Source organism: Zeus faber (genome assembly GCF_960531495.2).
Source record: "Zeus faber genome assembly, chromosome: 2".
In the NCBI taxonomy this organism is placed as follows: Eukaryota; Metazoa; Chordata; class Actinopteri; order Zeiformes; family Zeidae; genus Zeus; species Zeus faber.
In genome coordinates this window covers 51,714,304-51,735,930 of record NC_137189.1, presented here as the reverse complement: position 1 = coordinate 51,735,930, position 21,627 = coordinate 51,714,304, and the positions used below count along the sequence as shown (strand labels likewise).

The following is a 21,627-nucleotide window of genomic DNA, read 5'->3' as shown; positions in this document are numbered from 1 at the left end:
GACAAAGACAGAGACGGAGACACACACACAGGGACAGGAGGGAGATATGATTCTAGCACAGGATATGTTACATGTCAGGGTAGTAATGACAATTATATTGTGATATATTTACCAAGTTAATACAGTCAAAACAAAAAAAACATCACGTTCTCCTTTCTCCTTCTCTCCTTCTCTTGTCTCCTTTCATTGATCAGATGCTTTTATCCAAAGCGACTTACAATTATTCAAACACCGACGGACGCAGCCATCAGGAGCAATTAGGGGTTAAGTGTCTTGCTCAAGGACACTACAGCATGCTAGCAGGAGGAGCCTGGGATCCAACCAGCAACCTTTAGATCACTAGACCACCAGCTCTACCTCCTGAGCTACCTCCTTATCTCCTTTCTCTTTCTCTCTTGTCTCCTTTCTCCTTCTCTTATCTCCTTTCTCTCTTGTCTCCTTTCTCTTGTGTCCTTTCTATTTCTCTCTTGCCCCCCTCTCCTTCTCTTTTCTCCTTTCTCCTTCCCTCTTGTCTCCTTTCTCCTTCTCTTTCCCTCTTGTCTCCTTTCTCCTTCCCTCTTGTCTCCTTTCTCCTTCCCTCTTGTCTCCTTTCTCCTTCCCTCTTGTCTCCTTTCTCCTTCTCTCTTGTCTCCTTTCTCCAGCATAGCCTGGAGCTTGGACGGAGGCTCCATCCGACTTTATCTCCTCAACTTTAACTGAACAGTGGAGACAAAAAGTGTGAAATCAGAGTTTTGGGGAGAGCTGTAGTTTAGTAAAATAGTTCAAATGAAAGGAAATCACTTTTTTTGTGATTTTCCGCTGGGAAGGTTTTCCTGTCACAGCATAAAAATTTTTGAAAAGTTGTAAAAAAAAAAAAAAAAAAAAAAAGTTCTACAATACTATTTAAATTACTTTTTAAGATTGTAATCCAGTGATGCACACCTCAGAACGATCCCATTGTAGCGAACAAATCCTCCAAATGATTCCTGAGTCTGGAGTCACTCTCAGTGTTTAATGACTGAACTAAATGAAAGATGAAACTAAAGCCTGGAAGCTTGAAAACACAGTGATGAATAATAATAATAATAATATGCAGGATGCAGCTTTTGTGGGCGAACGAGTTCAGCAAATGAACCTTCTCTAGATTCCCAGTGCGAGGCCTGGCCTCTTGTATCCTGTTAAATAAAAAGGTTCAAATCCCAAGTTTCACTTTGGAACGATAATTAAGATGAATCCTGTATCTGTTCCCAGAGTGTCCGGGATACAGGATGAACGCTTCAACACCAAAGCTTCAGTATTTTAAGGAATTCCCCAGAAACAGGGAATCAAACAACCCACCTCTGACTCCCAGACCCCCCCCTACACAGGAAACACTGAACTGGAACAGTTGAACAGTTGAACAGTTGTACTTTTATCATTGCTGCGGTGTATTTGTCAAAGGCAGCGGTGAGAAATGACAGGTCAGTGGGTTTGGAATAAGTAACCGGACCTGTTTGAAATATACACAAAGCAAAAGACACAACAGTGACTTTCCTTTCAGGGCGGCGTTGAGTCCACGGCTGTCAAACGAGGAACGCCTGTTCTGTTTGGGGACAAGTTTTTATTAATTTAAAACAGTGAAAAATGGAAGCGGACACGAGGGAGAGGAAACAGCTTGTTATTAAAACCAGCACATGCCGAGAATAAATGTCCTTGAAACTTGTTTATCTGTGTGTCACTCTTCTCTGGGCTAAATGTGGAGGTGTTGCTCGTCTCTATCGAGGAGAGAAGAAGGATGAAGATAAGCCGTGAATCGCTGCCACCATAGATGGACTTCGACAGCCAAAGGTCCAGGAACTGCCCTCAGGCTGCTTCCAGCTCCGGTTGCTTCCTAATATGGACGCTGAGCTCCTTCATAAAGAGCCTCCTGCAGGGATGAGCTGAGCAGTTACCACTTCCTGTCTGTTGTCCCTCCGGTCTGTGCACCTCCACCCTCAACCATGGGTGACGCTCTGATGGCTGAGTTTGGAAAGGCTGCCGCTTATCTGCGGAAGTCCGACAAGGAGCGTCTGGAAGCCCAAACCAGGGCGTTCGACATCAAAACTGAGTGCTTCGTTGTTGACGACAAAGTGGAATATATAAAGGGGAAGATCCAGAGCAAAGATGGGGGAAAGGTCACCGTCAAAAAGGAGGACGGGACGGTAGTGACCGTCAAGGAGTGCGACGTTCATCCGCAGAACCCGCCAAAGTTCGATAAAATCGAGGACATGGCGATGTTCACGTTCCTGCACGAGCCCGCCGTGCTGTTCAACCTCAAAGAGCGCTACGCAGCATGGATGATCTACACCTACTCCGGGCTCTTCTGCGTCACGGTGAACCCCTACAAATGGCTCCCTGTGTACGATGCCGAGGTGGTGGCAGCCTACAGGGGGAAGAAGAGAACAGAAGCTCCCCCTCACATCTTCTCCATCTCAGATAACGCCTACCAGTACATGCTAACTGACAGGGAGAACCAGTCGGTCCTCATCACCGGAGAATCCGGAGCTGGGAAGACCGTGAACACCAAGAGAGTCATCCAGTACTTTGCCAGCATTGCTGCGGTTGGCGGCAATGTGAAAAAGGACGCAAGCAAAGGAACCCTGGAGGATCAAATCATCCAAGCCAACCCTGCGCTAGAGGCCTTTGGTAATGCCAAAACCCTGAGGAATGACAACTCTTCCCGTTTTGGAAAATTCATTCGAATTCACTTTGGAACGAGTGGTAAGCTGAGCTCTGCTGACATAGAGACTTACCTGCTGGAAAAGTCCAGAGTCACCTTCCAGCTGAAGGCTGAGAGGAACTACCACATCTTCTTCCAGATCTTGTCCAATCAGAAGCCAGAGCTGCTGGACATGATGTTGATCACCAATAACCCGTACGACTATTGCTACATCTCCCAAGGAGAGGTAACAGTAGCATCCATCAACGACTCTGAGGAGCTGATGGCCACTGACAGTGCCTTCGATGTGCTTGGCTTCACTCATGAGGAGAAGATGGGAGTGTACAAGCTGATCGGGGCCATAATGCACTATGGCAACATGAGGTTCAAGCAGAAGCAACGTGAGGAGCAGGCGGAGCCCGATGGAACTGAGGCTGCTGATAAGTCAGCTTATCTAATGGGGCTGAACTCTGCAGACCTCATCAAAGGACTTTGCCACCCCAGGGTCAAGGTGGGAAATGAATATGTCACCAAAGGTCAAGGGGTAGACCAAGTCTACTACTCCATGGGAGCACTGGCCAAGTCGGTGTATGAGAAGATGTTTAACTGGATGGTGGTGAGAATCAACCAGTCCCTCGACACTAAACAGCATCGGCAGCACTTCATAGGAGTGCTGGACATCGCTGGCTTTGAGATCTTTGACTTTAATACCTTTGAGCAGCTGTGTATAAACTTCACTAATGAAAAATTGCAACAGTTTTTCAACCATCACATGTTTGTCCTGGAGCAGGAGGAGTACAAGAAAGAAGGCATTGACTGGGAGTTCATTGACTTTGGGATGGACTTGCAAGCCTGCATTGACCTCATAGAGAAGCCTCTAGGGATCATGTCTATTCTGGAGGAAGAGTGCATGTTCCCCAAGGCCAGCGATCAGACCTTTAAGTCCAAACTCTATGACAATCATCTGGGCAAAAACAAGATGTTTGAGAAGCCAAGAGCAGTGAAAGGGAAAGCAGAGGCCCATTTTGCTCTGGTTCACTACGCCGGAACAGTTGACTACAACATCAGTGGCTGGCTGGTTAAAAACAAGGACCCGTTGAATGAAACGGTGGTGGGGCTTTACCAGAAATCCTCACTGAAGCTGCTCAGTGTGCTGTTTTCCAGCTACACTGGATCTGAGGGAGGTGACAAGGGAAGTGGAAAAGGAGGCAAGAAGAAAGGCTCCTCTTTCCAGACAGTGTCGGCTCTTCACAGGGAAAACCTCAACAAGCTAATGACCAACCTGAAGACCACCCACCCACACTTTGTCCGCTGTCTCATCCCAAATGAGAGTAAAACTCCAGGGATCATGGACAACTGCCTCGTGATGCACCAGCTCCGCTGCAACGGTGTGCTGGAAGGCATCAGAATCTGTAGAAAGGGTTTCCCCAACAGGGTGCTCTATGGTGACTTTAAACAGCGATACAGAATTTTGAACGCTTCAGCGATTCCAGAGGGACAATTTATGGACTGCAAGAAAAGTGCAGAGAAGCTGCTGGGCTCACTGGATATCGACCACACCCAGTACAAGTACGGTCACACCAAGGTGTTCTTCAAAGCAGGTTTGCTGGGGACGTTAGAAGAGATGCGAGATGAGCAACTCTCACGCATCATCACCAGGATCCAGGCCAACGCCAGGGCCCTTCTGATGAGGGCTGAGTTTGCTAAACTTGTGGAGCGCAGGGATGCTCTGATGGTGATCCAGTGGAACCTTCGCTCCTTCCTGGGGGTGAAGAACTGGCCTTGGATGAAACTCTTCTTCAAGATCAAGCCCTTGCTGAAGAGCGCTGAATCAGAAAAGGAGATGGCCAACATGAAGGAGGAGTTTAACAAGCTAAAGGAAGTACTGGAGAAATCTGAAGCTCGGCGAAAAGAACTAGAGGAGAAAATGGTCACTGTTCTCCAAGAGAAGAATGACCTGACTCTGCAGATTCAGAGTGAACAAGACACATTGACAGATGCTGAAGAGCGCTGTGAACAGCTCATTAAAAGCAAGATTCAAATGGAAGCCAAGTTGAAAGAGATGACGGAGAGAATGGAAGATGAAGAGGAGATGAACGCTGATCTTACCGCTAAGAAGCGGAAGCTGGAAGATGAGTGCTCAGAGTTGAAGAAAGACATTGATGACCTTGAGCTTACATTGGCCAAGGTTGAAAAAGAAAAACATGCTATGGAAAACAAGGTGAAGAATCTCACTGAAGAGCTAGCTTCCCAGGATGAGAACATCCTGAAGCTAACCAGAGAGAAGAAGGCGCTGCAGGAGGCTCATCAGCAGACTCTCGATGACCTTCAGAGTGAGGAAGACAAAGCCAACACCCTGAGCAAAGCCAAAGCAAAACTGGAGCAGCAGGTGGATGATCTAGAGGGCTCCTTGGAGCAAGAGAAGAAGGTCAGGATGGAATTGGAGCGCTCAAAGAGGAAACTGGAAGGAGACCTGAAACTGACGAAGGAAAGTATGATGGACTTAGAGAATGACAATCAGCAGTTGGAGGAGAAGCTTAAGAAGAAAGATTTTGAAAGTGCCCATTTAAACGGAAGAATTGAGGATGAGCAGGTGACTGGTGTTCAACTCCAGAAGAAGCTGAAGGAAAACCAAGCCAGGCTCGAGGAGCTGGAAGAGGAGCTTGATGCTGAGCGTGCGGCACGGGCAAAAGTGGAGAAGCAGCGTTCGGATCTTTCCCGTGAGCTGGAGGATGTCAGTGAGCGTCTGGAAGAGGCGGGTGGTGCCACGTCTACCCAGGTTGAGCTTAACAAGAAGAGAGATGCTGAATTCCAGAAGCTGCGTAGGGAGCTGGAGGAATCCACCCTCCAACATGAGTCCGTTGCAGCCTCACTGAGGAAAAAGCATGCTGACAGCGTGGCTGAACTGGGTGAACAGATTGACAACCTTCAGCGTGTCAAACAGAAACTGGAAAAGGAAAAGAGTGAGCTGAAGTTGGAGCTTGACGACTTGTCATCCAACATGGAGAATGTAGTAAAAACCAAATCCAACATTGAGAAGATGAGCCGTTCAATGGAGGACAACATGAATGAGTACAAGAGCAAATATGAGGAGGCCCAAAGGACCCTCAATGACTTCACCACACAGAGGGCCAAGCTGCTCACGGAAAACGGAGAGCTTGGGCGTCAGCTGGAGGAGAAGGAGTGCCTGGTCTCACAGCTCACCAGGGGAAAGAGCTCCTACACCCAGCAGCTGGAAGACCTGCGCAGACAACTGGAGGAGGAAGTCAAGGCAAAGAACGCTCTGGCCCACGCTGTGCAGTCTGCTCGCCATGACTGTGATCTCCTCAGAGAGCAGTTTGAAGAGGAGCAGGAGGCTAAGGCCGAGCTGCAGAGGGCATTGTCCAAAGCAAACACTGAGGTCTCAACATGGCGGACAAAGTATGAAACTGATGGAATCCAGCGTGCGGAGGAGTTGGAAGAGGCAAAGAAGAAGCTGGTCCAGCGGCTGCAGGAGGCAGAGGAAGCCATTGAAGCAGTGAATGCAAAATGTTCGTCCCTTGAAAAGACCAAACACCGCCTCCAAAACGAGATTGAGGACCTGATGTTGGACCTTGAACGATCCAATGCAGCATCTGCAGCTCTGGACAAAAAGCAAAGAGCCTTTGACAAAGTCATGGCAGAATGGAAGCAGAAGTTCGAAGAGTCGCAGTGTGAACTGGAGGCCTCTCAGAAGGAGGCTCGCTCTCTCAGCACTGAGCTCTTCAAATTAAAAAATGCCTACGAAGAGTCCTTAGACCAACTTGAGACCATGAAGAGAGAGAACAAGAATCTTCAGGAGGAGATCTCCGACCTCAGCGACCAGCTGGGCGAGGGCGGAAAGAGCACTCACGAACTGGAGAAGCTCCGCAAGCAGCTAGAGCAGGAAAAATCCGAACTCCAATCCGCGTTGGAGGAGGCGGAGGGCTCTCTGGAGCATGAGGAGAGCAAGATCCTCAGAGCTCAGCTGGAGTTCAACCAGGTTAAGGCCGACATGGAGAGGAAGCTCGCTGAGAAAGACGAGGAAATGGAACAGGCCAAAAGAAACTACCAACGCATGGTGGAGTCTCTGCAGTCCTCACTAGAATCTGAGACAAGGAGTCGCAACGAGGCCCTCAGGGTCAAGAAGAAGATGGAGGGTGATCTCAACGAGATGGAGATCCAGCTCAGCCAAGCCAACCGGCAGGCGGCCGATGCCCAGAAGCAGCTGAAAAGCGTTCATGCGTTCCTGAAAGACACTCAATTGCAGCTGGATGATGCGTCCCATGGGAACGACGACCTGAGAGAGAACATGGCTCTGCTGGAACGCCGGAATGCGCTGATCCAGGCCGAGCTGGAGGAGCTGAGGGCGGCTCTGGAACAGACGGAACGTGGTCGAAAGTTGGCCGAACAGGAGCTAATTGATGCCACGGAGCGCATGCAGCTCCTCCACTCCCAGAACACCAGCCTCATCAACCAGAAGAAGAAGCACGAGGCGGATCTGCTCCACCTGCAGACTGAGGTGGAGGAGGCCATACAAGAAAACCGCAATGCTGAGGAGAAGGCGAAGAAGGCCATCACTGACGCAGCCATGATGGCGGAGGAGCTAAAGAAAGAGCAAGACACCAGCGCCCATCTGGAGCGCATGAAGAAGAACATGGAGCAGACCATAAAGGACCTCCAGCACCGTCTGGACGAGGCGGAGCAGGTGGCCATGAAGGGTGGGAAAAAGCAGCTCCAGAAGCTGGAGGGTCGCATCAGGGAGCTGGAGAATGAGCTGGAGGTGGAGCAGAAGAGAGAAGCGGAGTCCATCAAAGGGGTGCGGAAGTACGAGCGGCGTCTCAAGGAGCTCACCTACCAGACGGAGGAGGACCGCAAGAACATGGCTCGCCTGCAGGACCTGGTGGACAAGCTGCAGCTCAAGGTCAAGGCCTACAAGCGCGCCACCGAGGAGGCGGAGGAGGCGGCCAACACCAACATGGCAAAGTTCCGCAAGCTGCAGCACGAGCTGGAGGAGGCGGAGGAGAGAGCCGACATCGCCGAATCCCAGGTGAACAAACTGCGAGCGAAGACCAGGGACGGCTCCTCAAAGAAGGGTCTGGACGAGTGAGTGGGAGACGGACCACGCCCTCCTCTCAGGTGGGGCACACGGGGCAACTCAGCTGTTTAACGTTAACTCCCCGGGGTGTAACTCCACCCAGTTTAGACGCACGGGCGGGGCCCCTCCACCTCGGGAACCTCAACTTTAATGTTTCAAAAATCCATGTTTGTATTTAGTGATGGAGCTCATTTCAATTTAGCAACAGATGGTGTGGTTTGTGTACGATGTAATCAATATGTTTGTTGTTAAATAAAATACATTCTCCCTGATTATTGATTATTGATGATTGGATATTGATTATTGATGATTGGATATTGATTATTGATGATTGGATATTGATTATTGAGTGGTTACCTTTGTAGGTTTTAAAACTGTGATCTTCTGTTGCAGATCTTTCCATCTGGATGAACAAGCTGCCAAACCACAAGAAAGAAAAAACATCGTTATTCATGTTGTGCACGTTGATATGTCGTCGAATATCACACCATCCAAACATTATCTGTCTGTCTGTCTGTCTGTCTGTCTATCCATCCATCCATCCATCCATCTATCTACCCATCTGTCTGTCTGTCTGTCTGTCTTTCTCCAAACAGGTCTCAACTCAGATAAACATCATTTTTCAGAACATGTTTAAATATCATTTCATTTATTTTCCTTCAAATGAGTGAGAATCAGGATGTAGCAGCTTGATCAATATCCTGTTTTAATGAGTGATCAGCTGCACTTTGATCAGTTGATCAGTTGATCAGGTGTCTGCTGCAGCTTCAGGACGTATTGATCGTTATCAGATCCATCATCTGAAATCCCAGAGCCGTCCTGTCACACACTGCATTCCTGCATCAATAAACACTTACATTACAGTATTTCTTCTCCTCTTTGAACAGATACTGCTGTGTACTGCTAGTACACTCTACAGTCAAATTAAACGTTATGTATCCGTTGCAAACAGTTGCTCCATAAAATACACCGTTAGAAAAGGCCATAAAAACACAGGTAGTGATTAAAGCGCAAAGTATTTTTGAATTTTATGACGAGTACACTGCTGCCCCCTGGTGGAGGCTCGAAGTAACGCCTCTGGCTCCATCACTCTCTTACGTCATGTCCCCTCCTGGTGGCAGAGTCTGGTATGACATCCACAAGCTTTCATAAAAAGAGTTTAGTTGAATTTAATTCGGTTCAGTTTGTTTTCTTGAAATAATCTGAAAGTCCGCAAACCACAGCTACCCCTGACGTCTTCGCAGCGGCTCCTGTGATTGGCTGCAGCTGAGCAGGTGACCGTCCAGGTGTGACCAGCATAGATCTTTAAACCTAGATCCTTGCGGCCGCCTACCCACATTTGAGTATTTTTCGAGCTTATAGAGCTTATTGTGCGTAATCACCGGGTGTGATGACATTTCACTGCATGTATGTACGACCGTTTGTGTATGTGACGAATAATCTCTTGAACTCGCACTTGAACTCAGTGCGCTGCGCCAGACGCGTCAATACCGTCGCCATCTTGGAGCGGTGTTCAGCCCGCTCGCCGCACCGCAGACGATGCAAGCAAAGAACATTTCAACGATATTTCGAAGAATAAACTCAAGTCAAAACTTTATTTTTCACGTGCACAGCAACACTTTTACATGTAAAGCGGCAGTGGAATATTCTTTGTACAGCCCCGGACGCTGTAAATGTCATCAATACAGACATATTGCATTTTCTTTATATAAAATTGTGCCGCATATAAAACAACGCAACTTGTAAACTTGTCCGATAGCAGCGCCCAAGGACCGCACCAAGATGGCGACAGACAGACAGACAGACAGAGCTAGACGTTCAGGCGCGTCCAGATCTATGTGTGGACATCGGTGGCAGTGACGTAACCATCGCGGGTGTAACCGGTGCAAATGCACCGGGGCCCGGTGGCCGCTCGGGCTCGTCCCACGTCCGCTTCGCATCGAGGATGTTTTTTTATTTCAGTTTCTCATTGAACGACGCACCGCGTCACGGACGCTCTCTTAGCGGCTGGGCTGGGTGCGTGTGCGCGCGGGGAGGGTTCAAATAACATTTGCACCGGGGCCCAACACCGTCATGTTGGGCGTGTGTAGGTCTATGTGTGTAGGTCTATGTGTGTAGGTCTATGTGTGTAGTTCTATGTGTGTCGCTCAATGAGGGCCACACCTGTTGTCACCTGGAGGAAACACAGAACAGGAAGCGCAGAGCTCATTCTGCGTCTCTCCAGCTCACCGGGCTCCCACACGCACGGACCGGGCTCGCTCCACCTCCACCTCCACCTCCACCTCCACCTCCTTCATGCTGCTCCTGGCCGCGCTGCTGTTCCAGGCGGCCCTTGGGCTCCAAGAGGCGGGTTGCGGTCTCAGGCCCGGCCGTGATGGCTTCGTGCTGGACGCCATGGACGCCGTGTCCGGGGGGGCCACCTTCCTGTCCTCACCCCCCGTGGAGCGAGAGGAGGACTGCCGCAGGGCCTGCTGCCAGGAGCCGCGCTGCAACGTGGCCCTGATGGGGGACCCCGAGGGCTCCGGGGGGCCCTCCTGCTTCCTGTTGGACTGCCTGCACCGGAAGGAGCTGGTGTGCAGGTTCGTCCAGAAGGAGAAGTTCAGGAGCTTCGTCATGGACTCAGTGTTTGAGGAACATCTGAGCTCAGGTGAGACGTGGAGCTGGATCTGAGCTTTTCTTCATCCTCTTCTTCTTCTTGGAGCCTTCATACATAGGCTGCACCAGGTTGAATCAGAGATGTTTTCTGTGCATTTTATTTTATTTAGATCATGTAAACCATAAGGTTCTAGCTCGTGAGATGTTGAGTTTCCCGTATTGGTGAATTTGACGTCTGTGTCGCTGCGATCCAGCCCTCGTTCAGTGACGGCACATTTCGTACACAAGCGACGCAAAGTGTCATCACAAAATGCTTAAAAACAAGATAATAAATGTTTAGGAACGGAGGCCTCGGAACGTGCTGAGGAGATGAAGAGCTTGACGTTTGAACCCGACGTGTTGACTGAACCCGATGTTTTCAAACGGTGTTGAGATCTCTCCTGGGGCTCGTCTTCACTTCTTCACCTGCAGCACTGGACCGGGTGCAAAAGGCAGTCGCAGGGCAAGCGGAGCGTCCTGACGTGCAGGATGTGGTTCTGTCCAACAGGTGGCCCCGGTCCCGTTGCCCTGGGGGGCCGCGGCGTGGTGGTCCAGCCCGGGAAGGAGGTGACGCTAAGCGGGATCCAGAGCCGAGCACCAGGGGGGGCCACCATCGTCAGCTACAAGTGGGAGCAGCTGAAGGGAAGCCCCCCCATGACCATGGAGGTACTGGGTACTAAGAACCGGCGACAGACGATTGGGTACTAGGGCTGTCAACATCTGTTTGAATATTCCTTCTGAAAAAACTTGTTTGAATATATTCGATTATCTGTTACAACCGGCTCCAATCAGAGTGATCTTTTCTCCAAACAAAGCAAATAAAAAACAGTGTTTATATTCAATTTACTCTGTTTCCTGCTGCCGCGGAGCAGATGGCAGATGACTTCTGAAAGAATTCAGATTGCAAATTCAGTGACAAATGCACTGCGGCCCTGCACGGTCCGCGGCCCGGCGGTTGGGAACCTCTGCACTACAGGACATTCCGGCTCCGTTGGTGATGGTCGAGCGGCTCGGAACCGTGAACCTCCGCTCAAGCTGGCGGATCAAATCTTTAAATCCAACCCCTTCCAGATGTCAATGGGCCGCGTATCTTTGCGGATAAACGGGGCCGTTTTATCTGTGATGGCGTTTGGCAGCGGCTGCTCGTCGGCGCCATGGAAGCGCTGGTTCGGCCCCGTTTCGGCTGCTGTGTTGGCGGAAATCCAGCGATGCCGCTGGATGCCTCCCTCAGTCACGGGCAGAGCTCATTGACTTGCAGCACAAAGAGGATGTATGTGGGCGTCGCTCAAAGCAACTTCTGCCGAAACACTGCAATTTGTTTTTTGCGAATGTTCATTTTCAAATTCAAAGGACTTTTTTTTTTTTTTTTTTTATACAATTCTAAAAGCATGAGAATATGGAACCGTTGTTTGACAGCCCTAGTGGGTACTGAATGCTGAGGACTTAGTAATGGATACTGAGGACTGGGGGCTTGGTACTCAGGGCTGGCTACTGGGGTCTGGGTACTGAGGACTTGAGGCTGGGCACTGGGGACTGGGTACTGAGGGCTGGGTAATGAGTATTCTATAATGGGTACTGAGAATTTGGTACTGGGGCTGGGTAATGAGGACTAGAGGCTAGGCACCGGTGGCTGGGGACTGGGTACTGAGTATTCTATAATGGGTACTTAAAATTGGGTACTAGGGACTGGGTACCCGAGGCTGGATAATGAGGACTGGAGGCTGAGTACTGGGTGCTGGGGACTGGGTACTGAGAACTGGGTGCTGGGTACTCGGGACTAGGTACTGAGGACTGGGTACTGAGAACTGGGTGCTGGGTACTGGGGGCTAGGTACTGAGGACTAGGGAGTTATTGCTGGATACTGTGTACTATAAAATGGGTACTGAGAGCTGGGTACTGAGTATGATGACACGGTGATGTAGTCAAATGTCTTTAAGGAGCATTAAATAGTCATCTGTTACGTTAAAGTCATCTATTGCGTTAAAGTCATGTTACGTTAAAGTCATGTTACGTTAAAGTCATCTGTTACGTTAAAGTCATGTTACGTTAAAGTCATCTGTTACGTTAAAGTCATGTTACGTTAAAGTCATCTGTTACAGTAAAGTAATGCATACAACATGGAATTCAACATCTCTTGTGTATAAGAATGAGCTCTGACTCTGTTGAACCCAGCACACGGCCCTGGCGGACCAGCTGCGCGTCTCCTCGCTCACCCCCGGCAGCTTCCTCTTCCAGCTGAGCGTGGGCGACTCAGACGGGCGCTCGGCCGCGGCGCAGGTGGAGGTGTTGGTGCTGAGCCCCGAGGAAAGCCAGCGTGAGTCCTACACCCAGGAATGTGGCTTCCAACATGGCCGACACTGGTGAAACCACATGTTTTCAGAGTCAAACGTTGGGACATTGACATGACAAAATGTTCTCAGGCTGTGAGTGAGTAGAAGTAGTAGATACTACTAGATACTATTGTTAGATAGTAGTAGTAGATACTACTAGTAGTAGTAGGTGGTAGTAGTAGATGCTATTGGCAGATACTAGTAGTAGGTGGTAGTAGTAGTAGTAGTAGTAGTGGTGGTAGATACTATTGGCATGTACTAGTAGTAGATACTAGTAGTAGTAGTAAGTGGTAGTAGTAGATACTATTGGCAGATAGTAGTAGTAGTAGTAGTAGTAGTAGTAGGTGGTAGTAGTAGTAGTAGTGGTGGTAGATACTATTCGCATGTAGTAGTAGTAGATACTAGTAGTAGTGTATTAGGAGACATTTCTGTAAAGCAGCCACATTAGCATGGATCCTTTGGCAGACAAACAGTCTCACACACACACTCTGTCTCTCTCTCTCTTTCATGTGGTTGTAATTCCTACATTTATGAAACTACAGTTTGAGTGTGTGAGACAGGCTGTCAGTGTGTGAGACAGGCTGTCTGACCAGTTTTCTGGCTGAACTGAGGGTGTGTCTGTCTCATGGATACAGATAAAACATATAAACACACACACGTAAACACACACACAAACACACACACGTTTACACACAAACACACACACGTTTACACACAAACACTCACTCACACACGTTTACGCACAAACACACACACACACACGTTTACGCACAAACACACACTCACACACGTTTACACACAAACACACACACACGCGCGTTTACACACAAACACACACTCACACGCGTTTACGCACAAACACACACTCACACACGTTTACGCACAAACACACACTCACACACGTTTACGCACAAACACACACTCACACACGTTTACGCACAAACACACACTCACACACGTTTACGCACAAACACACACTCACACACGTTTACGCACAAACACACACTCACACACGTTTACGCACAAACACACACTCACACACGTTTACGCACAAACACACACTCACACACGTTTACGCACAAACACACACTCACACACGTTTACGCACACAGGAGTGTTATATCCCAGAATGTGACCTTGGGGGGGGTGTGTGTGTGTGTGTGTGTGTGGTTTCACGTCCTCCCATCACTCCACCTACAAGGTTGGTGGCACCATCTGGTGGTGCTCCTTAGAAACTACAGTGTAAGACTCATGTCCAGTTTAACATTAATAACAGGAAACATATACTTAATGATAAATATAATACTGTATAAAATTAAAGTTATTACCAGAATCCTCGATAAACATTTGTTTCAGCACTGCTATGCCATTGTTAGACTGTTTGTCTTGATTTGTAAAGAAAAACACTTGTTTCTCGGTTAGTAACTTATTTGAATAATAAAAATGATTAATAACAAAAACATGAGAATATTTAAACAACACAATTAACCAGGTAAGATCTGTAGCAAAATTAGACTTTAGAATCATAAACAGTAAGTTACTTATTCCACAACTTTTGTTACTCACCAAAATAAGAACAGAAAAACAGATGCTATCATACCCAGACAGGACGGTACGGTAGTAGTAGTAGTAGTAGCAGTAGTAGTAGTAGCAGTAGCAGTAGTAGTAGAAGTAGTAGCAGTAGCAGTAGTAGTAGCAGTAGTAGTAGTAGCAGTAGCAGTAGTAGTAGCAGTAGTAGCAGTAGCAGTAGTAGTAGAAGTAGTAGTAGGAGCAGTAGCAGTAGTAGTAGCAGTAGTAGCAGTAGCAGTAGTAGTAGAAGTAGTAGTAGGAGCAGTAGCAGTAGTAGTAGCAGTAGTAGCAGTAGCAGTAGTAGTAGCAGTAGTAGTAGTAGCAGTAGTAGTAGTAGCAGTAGCAGTAGTAGTAGAAGTAGTAGTAGGAGCAGTAGTGCCATTTTTCTCCAAGCAAATTAAGATTCTGGACGTATTTCATTTACTCTGCTTCCTGCTGCTGCAGAGCAGATCGCACCTGAAAAATCCCGCCTGCGTTCTCACACCAAATACCCCACGGCCCGACACCGTCCGCGAGCCGGTGGTTGGGAACCAACTTGGCACCGTTAGCGGAATATTTCTGGAACGAGCGTTGACTGAGCAGCAAAATGGATCAACCACTCAAAGTGTGTTTGATTGAGTTGCTGTCGTCCTGGTGCCGAGCGGGTTGAAGGAGCCGCCACATCACAGAGAATCAGAACCTGATCGTGACTCAGAAGTTCAAAATCAAACGCTCCACACATAACCAGACAAACTAGTTATAGAGCAGACAAACTAGTTATAGAGCAGACAAACTAACTAGTTATAGAGCAGACAAACTAGTTATAAACAAGACAAACAAATTAGGAAATTAACATACTAGTTATAAACTAGACAAATTAGCTGTGAACTAGACCTACTAGTTATAAACGAGTCCCACTAGTTATGAACTAGTCACACTAGTTCCCAACCAGTCAAACTAGTTATGAACTAGTCCTACTAGTCGTGAAGCGTGTCAGTGTGTTATCTTCAGTGTGGAAGCAGCAGCGTGATGTGCAGACAGACAGTCTCTGGTCTCTGGGGGTTATTCACTGATCAGCAGCGTCTGGATGCACCTCATGCCTCAATGTGCCGATGTTCTAACCTCACCTGGACCTTGTCCCCTCAGTGCATTGCCTGGTGCCCGTCAACGTGGGCCCCTGCAGGGCCAGCTTCCCTCGCTGGGGCTACGACTCCTCCACCGCTCTCTGTGACACCTTCGTGTACGGAGGCTGCAGAGGAAACAGGAACAACTTCCTGTCCAAGGAGGAGTGTTCCGCCGCCTGCAGCAACGTCAAAGGTTCCATGTCTCACCTTCATCACAGGGAGGAACCTGAGGAACCTCGGGAACCCAAGGAGCCTGAGGAGCCTTGAGAACCTTAGAATCCTTGGGTAACCTGAGGAACCCTAGGAACCTGTACTTTACTGTATTAACAGTCTAAGTGACTGACTTATTATGGGATGTTTCTTTCCTCAGGTTCCTCTGAGAGATCCATCCATCCATCCAACCAAGGTAAAGAATAGTAACTACATCTGTATCTGTACTTCATGGAGTATGTTCCAAGCAAATACTGAAATACGTGAATCTCCTACACCTCCGTTTTCCCTGGTACTGGAGTACTTCAGTGTCAGTGTATTAGTACTTGTACTGCAGTAAACGCTGTGGCTCCTTGTTGCAGTGGAGGAGTGCAACGCCTCCTGTCAACCAGGGCAGTTAATCTGCAGCAACGGCTGCTGCTTGGACGCAACGCTGGAGTGCGACGGGTTCCCACAGTGCAGCGACGGCTCCGACGAGGCCACGTGCACCACCTGTGAGACACACACACACACACACACACACTCATACGCTCACACACACACTCTGAGCACTTCTCATGTCCCCCCCAGTGAACCACACCTTCTCCACCCTGATGGAGATCAAAGTCAACCCCGTCATGGGTGAGTTCACAGCTGATCAATCAATACTGATGGTGCTGATGGAGGATAAATGACGCTGCAGTTTGATGCTGCGTCCTGTAGACGGCGCCAAACTAGTGTTGAAGCCTCGTAGACATGCAAGCCCATCCCATAATGACACGGTTGCCATGCAGCGTTGTCATGACAACGTGCTGAGAGGAACTGGAGCAGCTACGTCATGTAGCGTGTCTGAACAAACCCTCTCGCCCCCAGCCCGCTGCACCCAGCCCCCCAAGCTAGGCTGTTGCCATGACAACCTCACCCGCTGGTACTACAACCCGCTCAGCGTGCAATGCCAGGAGTTCACCTACCGCGGTTGTCAAGGAAACGACAACAACTTTGAATCCAAGGACAGCTGTGAGGCCACCTGCAAGGGAATAACAGGTCTGTCTGCCTGTCTGTCTGTCTGCCTGCGTGTCTGTCTGCCCGTGAAACAAGAATATTTATACAAGTGTTTGTATAAATGTGTTGTTTGTATAAATGTGTTTTTTGTATAAATGTGTTGTTTGTATAAATGTGTTGTTTGTATAAACGTGTTTGGTTGTTTGTATAAATGTGTTGTTTGTATAAATGTGTTGTTTGTATAAATGTGTTGTTTGTATAAATGTGTTGTTTGTATAAACGTGTTTGGTTGTTTGTATAAATGTGTTGTTTGTATAAATGTGGTGTTTGTATAAATGTGTTTGTATAAATGTGTTGTTTGTATAAATGTGGTGTTTGTATAAATGTGGTGTTTGTATAAATGTGTTTGGTTGTTTGTATAAATGTGGTGTTTGTATAAATGTGGTGTTTGTATAAATGTGGTGTTTGTATAAACGTGTTTGGTTGTTTGTATAAACGTGTTTGGTTGTTTGTATAAACGTGTTTGGTTGTTTGTATAAACGTGTTTGGTTGTTTGTATAAACGTGTTTGGTTGTTTGTATAAACGTGTTTGGTTGTTTGTATAAATGTGTTTGGTTGTTTGTATAAATGTGGTGTTTGTATAAATGTGGTGTTTGTATAAATGTGGTGTTTGTATAAATGTGTTTGGTTGTTTGTATAAACGTGTTTGGTTGTTTGTATAAATGTGTTTGGTTGTTTGTATAAATGTGGTGTTTGTATAAATGTGTTTGGTTGTTTGTATAAATGTGTTTGGTTGTTTGTATAAATGTGTTGTTTGTATAAATGTGTTGTGTTGTTTGTATCTTGGAGCAGAGAGGAGCGTCTTTGCACCCGGCGTGTTCGAGGAGCAGGACGAGCAGGAGTCGGGCTCCATCGCCATAGCGATCGTCCTGGCGGTGGCCATCTTGGTTGTGTTGGCGGTGCTCGCCTACTTCTTCCTGAAGGCGCAGAGGAAGAGGCGTTCCCACCAGCCCGTCGCCACGGCAGCCGCCCCTAGCGGCCCCCTCAGTGAGGACGGAGAAACGGTGGTGTACCGCAGCACCACCAAGCCAGTGTGAGGGGGCGGGGCCTCTACGAGGAGGGGCGGGGCCAAGAGACGCTGCTGTACAGAGACTTAAATATACACGTCAGCGGAACATTTCATTATTTTCTGTTTTCTGCTGATCTCCGTCAGACCTCCGTCAGACCTCCGTCAGACCAGTGTGCTTCAGCTGTTTTCTTTTATATTTTCCTTGTGGTTCAGGTGTGAACTCACCTGCTTGTGTATTTACAGGGTGTGATTTTAATGTTTTTAATATAAAATGACGCCTCCTTTTCTCTCTGGAATAAACAGAAGGAACAGAAAACTGAGCCTGAGCAGCACTTTACTTTACTTTACTTTACTTTACTTCACTTCGCTTTACTTTGCTTTGAATTACTTTACTTTACGCTATGCAACTTCACTTTACGTTACATTACTTTGTGTTGTGTTACGTTGCTTTACTTTACTTTGCTCTACTTTACGTCAATTGACTTAGTTTGCTTTACGTTGCTTTGCATTTCTTCGCTTTACGCTGTGTTACTTTACTTTGCGTTACGTTGCTTAACTATACTATACGATACTATGTTACTTTACTTTACTGGACTTAACTCTACTGGACTTTACGTTGCTTAACTATACTATACGATACTATGTTACTTTACTTTACTGGACTTAACTCTACTGGACTTTACGTTGCTTTACTATACTATACGATACTATGTTACTTTACTGGACTTAACTCTACTGGACTTTACGTTGCTTTACTATACTTTACTGGACTTTACGTTGCTTTACTTTACATTAAGTTGCATTGTTTTACTTTACTTTGCTTTGTTTTGCTTTACTTTACCTTCTTCGACAAACGTTTAACTTTGTCGTTCAAACTTTTCTTCCTCTTCTGTGGCGTCTTCGTCTTTTTAAATCGTCTGTTCCATGCAGCTGGGAATCAATTAGATAAACCTTTATTAGTCCCACAACGGGGACATTTACATCGTTCCAGCAGCTAAAAGGGGACAGCAGAAGATAAAGAGCATATCAAGTACACACGATAAACCACATCAAATATATAGAAACATACAAATAGATAATAAATCACCATAAATAGGAAGCAGATAGTACTAAGTGTATTGCACATATCTTGACATCTTGGGGTGGGGTCGGTTCTCCGTCATGGATGACAGCTCAGCCGTCATCCTCCTTTCTCCCACCACCTGCACTGGGTCCAGGGGCCCCCCAGGACAGAGCTGGCCTTCTTGATGGGTTTGTCAAGTGTCTTCCTGTCAGCTGTGGTGAGGCTGTGGCCCCAGCAGACCACTCCATCAAAGATGTTGTTGGAGAAGGTCCTCAGGAGAGCCCCCTGCGTCCAGAGGACCTGAGTCTTCTCAGCAGATAGTCTGCTCTGACCCTTCTTATAAAGTGCATGTATGTGATGAGTCCAGTCCAGTTTATTGTTCAGGTGAACACCCAGGTACTTTAAGATTCCACAATGTCAATATCCATTCCCTGGATGCTCACCGGTGTCGGTGGGGGGAGTGGAAATCCACCACCAGCTCTTTGCTTTTCCCCGCCTTCATCTGGAGCCGGTTCCGCTGGCACCGGTCCACAAAGTCCTGGGTGAATTCTTTGTACTCCCTGTCGTCCTCATCTTTGATGAGGCCAACGATTGCAGAGTCGCCAGAGACCTTCTGCAGGTGACAGCCGGTTGAGCTGTACATGAAGTCTGCGGTGCAGAGGGTGAAGAGGAAAGGTGCCGAGTCCGTTCCTTGCGGGGCCCCTGTGCTGCAGACGACCATGTCAGACTCGCGACCGGTCCGCGATGTAGTCCGGGATCCGGGAAGACGGATGACGGTCCGCTCCCGTGTGCTGCAGCTTGTCCCTCAGAAGCACAGGCTGAATGGTGTTGAAAGCCCTTGAGAAATCAAAGAACATGGTCCTCACAGTGCTCCCAGGCTTCTCCAGGTGAGATAGAGCTCCATGCAGCAGGAAGACCACGGCGTCGTCCGCCCCGATGCCAGGCTGGGAGGCAAACTGGAGCGGGTCCATTGATGATCTCACCAGGGGGCGGAGATGCACAAGGACCGGCCTCTCCGGGGTCTTTATGAGGTGAGACGTCGGTGCCGCCGGCCTGTAGCCGCTGAGGTCTTTGGGGTGCGGGGTCCTCGGCACCGGCACCACGCAGGAGGTCTTCCACAGCTGTGGTGCTCTCCCCAGTTCCAGGCTCATGTTGAACATGTGCTCCACTATCTCACAGACGTGCTGTGCACGTCTTCAGGATCCTGGTGCAGATGCCGTCCGGACCTGCAGCCTTTCTGGAAGCATAAATAATATTTAACCAGTTTTCTGTGTCCATCGATAATAATAGTAGTAATAATAATAATTATTATAATAATTATAATAATAATAATAATAATCAAATGTGATTTTTCTGAACACAAGTATTTTGCTGCTCCACCAGCAGGGGGCGGCAGCATCAAGCCTCAGAGGTTTCAGATTCTGAAAGTGAATCATAATAAAAACATGAAAATCTACAATAAAAATAATATTTATATTCATATGAATATGTACAATAAACCATGAGATCAGGAAAATACAAAATCTATGAACCATCAAACTCATGACAGCGTTAGAGGGAAGTTCTGTGTCACATGTCGACAAGCATCTGGAGGTGGAGGAAGGTGGAGGTGGATGTATGGATGTTCCTCAGGAGGAGTCTACTCCTCACGAGTTGCCTACATTATGCTAATGAGCCTCAATGAAGCCCCATGGAGGTGGAGGTGGAGGTTGGAGTAGAGGAGGTGGAGATGGTGGTCGAGGTGGAAGTTGAGGTGGAGGAGGTGGAGATGGCGGTTGATGTAGAGGTGTTGGAGATGGAGGAGGTGGAGGTTGGAGTAGAAGTTGAGGAGCTTGAGATGGAGGTGGAGGAGATGGAGATGGTGGTTGAGGCAGAGGACATGGAAGTTGGAGTAGAGGTGAAGATTGGAGGTGAAGATGGAGATGGAGGTTGGAGTAGAGGTGGAGGAGGTTGGAGTAGAGGTAGAGGGGGAGGAGGTGGAGGTTGGAGTAGAGGTGGAGGAGTTGGGAGTAGAGGTGAAGGTTGGAGTAGGGGTGGAGGTGGAGGTTGAGGTTGGAGTTGAGGTGGGGGGGTAGTGGAGGTTGGAGTAGAGGTGGAGGCTGGAGTAGAGGTGGAGGTGGTGGAGGTTGAGGTTGGAGTAGAGGTGGAGGAGGTGGAGGTTGGAGTAGAGGTGAAGGAGTAGGAGATGGAGGTTGGAGTAGAGGGGGAGGAGGTGGAGGTTGAAGTAGAGGTGAGGGAGTAGGAGATGGAGGTTGGAGTTGAGGTGGAGGAGGTGGAGGTTGGAGTAGAGGTGGAGGTTGGAATAGAGGTGAAGGAGTAGGAGATGGAGGTTGGAGTACAGGTGGAGGAGGTGAAGGTTGGAGTAGAGGTGAAGGAGACGACGATGGAGGTTGGAGTTGAGGTGAAGGAGCAGGAGATGGAGGTTGGAGTTGAGGTGGAGGTTGGAGTAGAGGTGAAGGAGACGACGATGGAGGTTGGAGGAGAGGTGAAGGAGCAGGAGATGGAGGTTGGAGGAGAGCTGGAGGAGTAGGAGGTGGAGGTTGGAGTTGAGGTGAAGGAGCAGGAGATGGAGGTTGGAGTAGAGCAGTAGGAGGTGGAGGAGGTGGAGGACTGTAAAACAGTGAACCCTAACGACCCGGATGTTGTTTGGTTTTTAAATGAAATGGTTTTGAATGTGGCCGTGACCACGCCCCCTGGTGTGGTTTGAAAAATGCTGCAGAAACAAGAGAAAACACGGAAATGTATCATGAAGTATATATCATCAAATATGTATCATAGAAAATTTTTATATTATAATTATAACATATTTTATAAACTATATCTGTGAAATAATAACATATGATAAAAAAGAATGTGTTTTGAAGTGAAAAGGGGCGTTTAGGGTCCAGCCTCCAGCTCCGTGACAACACCCGGAGAC

The 21,627-nt window shown here is 48.0% G+C and overlaps 2 protein-coding genes across 2 annotated transcripts; both read left to right on the top strand.

Moving 5' to 3' along the window:
- Nucleotides 1–1,958: 1,958 nt before the first annotated feature.
- Nucleotides 1,959–7,763, top strand: myh6 (myosin, heavy chain 6, cardiac muscle, alpha; the record flags this gene model as incomplete). Its single annotated transcript, XM_080024533.1, has 1 exon — nucleotides 1,959–7,763. The coding sequence occupies one exon, from the start codon at nucleotides 1,959–1,961 to the stop codon at nucleotides 7,761–7,763; it is 5,805 nt and encodes a 1,934-aa protein (XP_079880659.1).
- A 2,212-nt stretch (nucleotides 7,764–9,975) lies between these two features.
- On the top strand, nucleotides 9,976–17,957 carry LOC307247917 (kunitz-type protease inhibitor 1-like). Its single transcript, XM_080024061.1, has 9 exons — nucleotides 9,976–10,398; nucleotides 10,894–11,051; nucleotides 12,558–12,699; nucleotides 15,410–15,580; nucleotides 15,758–15,793; nucleotides 15,960–16,091; nucleotides 16,168–16,218; nucleotides 16,450–16,620; nucleotides 17,431–17,957. The coding sequence occupies exons 1-9, from the start codon at nucleotides 10,047–10,049 to the stop codon at nucleotides 17,673–17,675; spliced, it is 1,458 nt and encodes a 485-aa protein (XP_079880187.1). The 5' UTR covers nucleotides 9,976–10,046; the 3' UTR covers nucleotides 17,676–17,957.
- The last annotated feature ends 3,670 nt before the right edge of the window (nucleotides 17,958–21,627 follow it).

Coding starts and splice junctions, on each gene's coding strand:
- LOC307247917 (XM_080024061.1), top strand. CDS start 10,047: ATGCTGCTCCTGGCCGCGCTGCTGTTCCAGGCGGCCCTTGGGCTCCAA. Junction 11,052..12,557: donor GCCCCCCCATGACCATGGAG/GTACTGGGTACT, acceptor TGTTGAACCCAG/CACACGGCCCTGGCGGACCA. Junction 15,581..15,757: donor CGCCTGCAGCAACGTCAAAG/GTTCCATGTCTC, acceptor TTCTTTCCTCAG/GTTCCTCTGAGAGATCCATC.